General features: G+C 41.4%; 1 protein-coding gene across 1 annotated transcript; it reads left to right on the top strand.

The window, feature by feature from the left end:
* Positions 1-1481: 1481 nt before the first annotated feature.
* CUZD1 (CUB and zona pellucida like domains 1) lies at positions 1482-5697 on the top strand. The gene is given in 7 exon segments (XM_060105962.1): positions 1482-1652; positions 5060-5223; positions 5225-5386; positions 5388-5435; positions 5437-5547; positions 5549-5645; positions 5647-5697. Coding segments are annotated over 7 exon segments (804 nt in total).
* The last annotated feature ends 303 nt before the right edge of the window (positions 5698-6000 follow it).

Below are 6000 nucleotides of genomic sequence, written 5' to 3'. Positions count from 1 at the left end.
CATGGAATATATTTTTTCATGCCTTCACTTTGAGCCTTCCTGTGTCCTTAAAGCTGAAGTGAACCGCTTGTAGGCAGCATATAGTCAGGTCTTATTTTTTTTTAATACATCCAGACACTCCATGTCTTTTGATTGGAGAGTTCAATCCGTTTACATTTAGATTAATTATTGTAAGTAAGGCTTTACTAATGCTACCTTATGAATTGGTTTCTGGGTGTTTTGTAATTCCCTTGTTCCTTTCTTCCTCTCTCTTGCTGTCTTCTGTTGTAAATTAGTTATTTTCCATAGTGGGTATGCTTTGATTCCCTTCTCTCTTTTTTTTTTTTTTTTTTGGCTGCACCATGTGGTTTGCAGGATCTCAGTTCCCTGACCAGGGATTTAACCCAGGCCACGGCAGTGAAAGCCCAGAATCCTAACCACAAGGCCACCAGGGAACTCCCCCCTCTCTTTATCTTTTGTGAATCTGCTGTGGGTTTTTGCCTTGTGGCTATCATGAGGCTTACATAAAACATCTTATACATACAACAATCTACTTTACATAGATAAAAATTTAACTTTGATTACCTATAAAAACTCTACATTTTACTCCCCCTTTTATATTTTTGATGTCACAATTTACATCTTTTTATTTTGTGTATCCATTAAGAAATTATTGTAGCTATAGCTTTTTAAAAATACTTTTGTCCTTTAACTTTTATACTAAGGTTAAGTAGTTAACATACCACTATATTACAGTACTAGAGTATTCTGAATTTGACTATATGCCAAATTTAACCAGTGTGATATATATTTTCATATGTTTCATGATACTAGTTATCATCCTTTCATTTCAGCTTGAAGAATTCCTTTCAGCATATCTTGTAAAGTAGGTGTAGTGGTGAAGAACACCCTCAGCTTTTGTTTGTTAGGGAAACTGTCTCACCTTCACTTCTGAAGGGCAGTTTTTCTGGGTAAATTATTCTTGATTGGCAGTTTGTTTCTTTTAGTACTTTGGATATATCATTTCATTCTCTCCTGGTCTGTAAGGTCTGTGCTGAGAAATTTGCTCTTAGCCTTATGGAGGTTTCTTTGTTATGTATTTCTCTATTGAATTCTTCAGTTCACTCTGTATTCTTCAGCTCCAAAATTTGTTTGGTTCATTTTTATGTTTTCTATCTTTCTGCTGAACTTCTCATTTTGTTTTTCTGTTGTGTTCCTAATATTGTTAAATTATTTATCTGTGTTCTTGTAGTTCTCTAAGCATCTTTAGAACAATTATTTTGAACACTTTGTTGGGCAATTCCTGCATCTCCATTTCTTTGGGGATCATTACTGATGGCTTACTGTATACCTTCAGGAGAGTCGTGAATCCCTGATTCCCTGATTCTTCATGATCCATTGTAGCCTTGCATAGATGTCTCTACATTTAAATAACTAGTCACCTCTTCTGGACTTCATGGACTGATCTTAGCAAGGAAAGACTTTCACCTGTGGTTTGGGACATGCTGGAATGTGCTGTGACCCTGGTTCTAGTGGAGGAAGGTACCAAGTGTGGGGACATATGGTGGCACTGGGTCCAGGGGTGCATGATGTCTCCTAGGCTCATGCTGCTGAGGTCCACGACATCAACAACTGTGTGGTCCTTAGGAGCACTGTGGGAGTCTACAGTGGCTGTAAGGGCTGTTGGGGTCCTCAGTTTTGCCTCTAGGTTCAGCAACTAGTGACCAGGCCAGACAGTGATGGTGGCTAGAGCCAGTAGTGTACATACACTTGGCTATGGGGCCTGCTGCAGGTGCCTGTGTGGTAGCTTGGATCAGCTGCAGACACATGCACAGTGGTGGGGGCCAGGGTAGGCAGCAAGGACTGGGCCAGTTGTGGGCTCACAGGCAGCTGTGGGGGCCCTGGCTGTTGGTGTGCTCTCCTATGACTGCATCGTCTCCCTCTGTGTGCGCACTGCAGGGGAGGCCAGTAATGGAGGTCAGGCCAGGAGTATGCAGGTGCACAGCTGGAGGCCTTAATTGCAGGTAGTGTGGTGCAGTGGTGCAAGCCAGTGACAGAAGACAAGGCCTGATCCAAGCCCACAGGCAGTTATGGGGACCTTGGCTGTCAGCATGCTCTTCAGTGGCTGTATTGTCTTCCCCTGGGTGTGCACACTGCAGTGGACACTGGTGACATGTATCAGGCTAGCGGCGTGCAAATGCACATCTGTAGGGGCTATGTCAAGTACACACTAGGAAGTGGATGTCAGCTGTGGGGGTCTAGGCTGGCATCTAGCACTCATGTAGCCACAGAGGCCTGGGCTGGCCACCAGTGCAGTTCCTGGGGTCTGGCATGGGTGAAGAAGGAGGTAGCAGGGAAGGACTCAGGTGGCTGGTGTCAGTAAATACAAATACCTGTGGGGCAAAAGCTGGTGAAATTCCCAGGGGGTCTTTGGCAACTGTGCTGGTGTTAGTTTCTTCAGTGACAAAATCTTCTGGATTTGTCTGCAGAGCAAGTCACAAGTCACTACAAACCATGATTGTTATTGGTAACTCCTGCTTTTCTTCCTTGTTTCTGTCTCTCTGTTTCTCAGCTTTGCCAGTCTCTGGGTGGGGTGAAACTGTAATGGGGCCTTCAAATGGTGCCCCAAAGGCTTGGGAAGCTGGTTGCTCACTCCATCCACTCTTCCTTTCCTGGCTAGGGGAGCTCTTTCTAGCTGTGAAGTTCTCTCTTGACCCTGAGCAGTGCTGGCTTGAGGGAATGGGTTAATGCAGGCAAAATGACGCTTTCTCCCTTCTCTTCTCATGAGGTTATTTTCAGATTTTTGTTCCACTGTGTTGCTGAAGATTCTTAAGTGGACTCGAGAGCTCTCCAGAGTTGTTCTTATTCATGGAGAGCTGTCTAATTGCTGATCTTTACTGAGGATGGAGGGCAGGGTTTTCTCCCATCACTGTTTTGGCAATATCACTCCTGCCTCCACTTCAGGGAGTTTGTGACAAAGGCTCTGTACTTCCATATGTGTATGCTTTTTCTTAGGGAAATAATTCATATTGTTCATCAGAGTTTCAAAGAGGCTAGGGAAAAGGTTAAGAATAATTGCACCATATGACATATATAAAAATTTGTTACATGAATGCTTGCATTGGACTGTATTTCTTCTTGAAAGATTTCTTTTAATATGTACTATTTCTTCTTGAACAATATCTCCTTTAGAAACTCCTCAACTAACAAAGGTAAATGAGTAAACAGCAAATGAGTAAACATTTAAAACAAATTCTTTCCTTTCCCAGAGCTCCCTGATCCCCTTTTCTGGAATCTTTCATATTTGAGAGGCAAAGTACTCCTGAACGTCAGAGAAGCTACACAGACAAGTTGTGGCCCGAACACTTGGGAGCCATTTGTTCCTCCAAATATAAAGTCCTGGCTGTGGTGCAGCCAGAAACAACACAGCCGTCCATGTCTTCAATTAGCACAGGGCCCGGCTCTCATGGGGACACTGCATCCCATTCTGCCTGTCTCTGTTCCTCAGGCTGCAACGCTGTTTCTTGGGCTGAGGAAGGCACTGGTGAGAGGTGGGGGAGGAGATGGCATAGCCTGAAAACTTGCAGTTGTGATCACCTAACTTTGAATTGATCTAGAATGAAGCCTTTTTTTCCCTCCTAAGCTGCAAGTATTTGAAGTACTCAGTGGCGTCTTTGGGGTGGGAAATTAGCATAACTTCCTTCTCTCACAGTCAGGTCTTCCACCCTCCCAGCGGGGTTTCTCTTTGAAATAAGAGTCGTGTGTGTGGAAAGGATTCAGGAGCAAGGCTTGGAGAACCAAGAAGAAAAGCAACCGGCGTATTTCCCATCCAAAGAGTAACCAGATACAGCTGTAACTTTAGACTGAGGTGCTTGGGAAAATGATTTTTATTATTTATTATTTTTTAAGAAGCAAGTGTATATTGCTGAGGAAAGGGCCTAAAATGTGGCTGAGGAAATCTAGCCTTGATGATATAGTCCAATATACTATGTAAAATTTAACAAGCTAGTTGATATATTTTCTTAAGGAAAAAACTCTTAAAATTAATTTTTTAAAAAGACAAAATGATTACATATCAATTTAGAAATACAAACCAGAGATTCTCAAACACCCAGAGGATACGATAGACTTACAGCCCATTCTTATTTCCTTCCATATTAGCTACATTCAAGTTTGAGCAATTATTGAAGGAAGTTAAAATTCTCTTGTGTTTTGATGACCTGTGGGAGCTATAATAATATCTCAGCTGAAGCAGGAAACCTACAATAAATCCTTCTTTTATGGCTGAATTGAACATATTTTATGGTGTTCGCAATAGTCATGTAACTTTGTGGGGGAAACAAGTAAATTACATTGTAAGTTATGTATTGCTAAATAGCCTCTGCTGAATAATAACCTTTTTTGTATATTTGCCACCTCTTTGTAATAGTAGCTTGTGTCTGCACTGTAGGTAGCACGTAATCAGCTGTGATATTGAAATGAAGAGAAAAGAGGCACTTGACACTGGGTTTGTGAAAGGTTATATGTAATGGCATTTCCCATGAGCAAATTAGACCAAGGACTTCCCTGGCGTCACAATGGTTAAGAATCCGCCTGCCAGTGCAGGGGACACAGGTTCGAGCCCTGGTCCGGGAAGATCCCGCATGCCACAGAGCAGCTAAGCCTGCGAGCCACAACTACTGAAGCCCCTGCGCCTAGAGCGCATGCTCCGCAACAAGAGAAGCCACTGCAATGAGAAGCCCGCACACTGCAATGAAGAGTAGCCCCCGCTTGCCACAGCTAGAGAAAGCCCACACGCAACGAAGACCCAATGCAGCCAAAAATTAATTAATTGATTAATTAATTTTAAAAATTAGACCAAAAAAGATATACTACATTTTATTAGTTTGAATAGAAAAAAGGTGACTTAAAAACTAGGAATTATGTCAAGCACATGGTTTATTGGCTCAATATATTTTTTCAAGGAGTCATTATTTATAAACCTGAATGGTACCCATGCCCTTTCTTTTAGCCCATTCAAGAGAAGTTCAACATAGTTATTCTTTAATTACTGTCACCAGAAAACTAACCTTTAAAAAAGAAAGAAAAGGATAAACAATTGTATTTTTTTGAGTCCAGTTCATTTGGAAAGCCTATGTTGGAGGCACCATATATGTGGGTTTGAACCAAACTTTTTGTTCAAGTAAGTCTATGCACCTCAGATCCAAATTTGGTGGTGTTCCAGGATACCTGCAGCACCACTCCCGTCTGACTTTGCATCTCCAACCTATGACCTCAGCAAGAGTGGATGTAATTGAGATGAGACTTGTAAGGTGTATCCCTTACCTCGACACTGTGCAAGATTCCAGTTTAACTCCTTTGAATTCTTGAGGTGTCTGGGCTCCATGTATCTCTAGTATAAGGTTTCATAGTGGTAGTAGTAATCAGTCTCGCTGCAACCAGACTGTTTTTCTGAAGGAAAAGAGACATTTCTTCATACAAATAGAAGACTAATTCTGCCATAGAATGCATTCATTTGAAAAGGGATTGATGGGCAAGTGGAAATTAAGAATTTCAGTATCAAATGCATTGAAACTCAGATTCAACCTTTTAACAATCTGCATCTGTTTTCATTCATGGTCCTTGTTCTGAATATTGTGATTGTGGCTACAATTCTAGCAAAGCATGTTTGTGAGTCAGAGAACAGACTACAAAGTCCAGAAACTGCAGGACTATTAACTAAAGGGTTCAGACTTAAGTGAAATGCATTTCTCCTGAGTGTCGAAGAAGTGGTACCTCGTGGCTAGATACATTAGGAATAAATTAAGAAGGGCCCCATAAAAGAGGGGGGAAAACCTACAAACCACATTCAAGAAAATTAAAAAATATAAAAGAATCTCCTTCCATGAGACCTTTACACTGAACCTTTTAGGATATATTCATTTCTACTCTATGTGCTATTTTCTGGAGTATACCATAGCTTAAATAATAATGCAAAAATGGATTCATTAATGATTCCTATATTTTACGTGTACAACACTT

This window comes from Mesoplodon densirostris, chromosome 8, assembly GCF_025265405.1.
Source record: "Mesoplodon densirostris isolate mMesDen1 chromosome 8, mMesDen1 primary haplotype, whole genome shotgun sequence".
Lineage (NCBI taxonomy): Eukaryota > Metazoa > Chordata > Mammalia > Artiodactyla > Ziphiidae > Mesoplodon > Mesoplodon densirostris.
The sequence above is the reverse complement of the archived record's forward strand: the minus strand, read 5'-3'. Positions and strand labels throughout refer to the sequence as shown.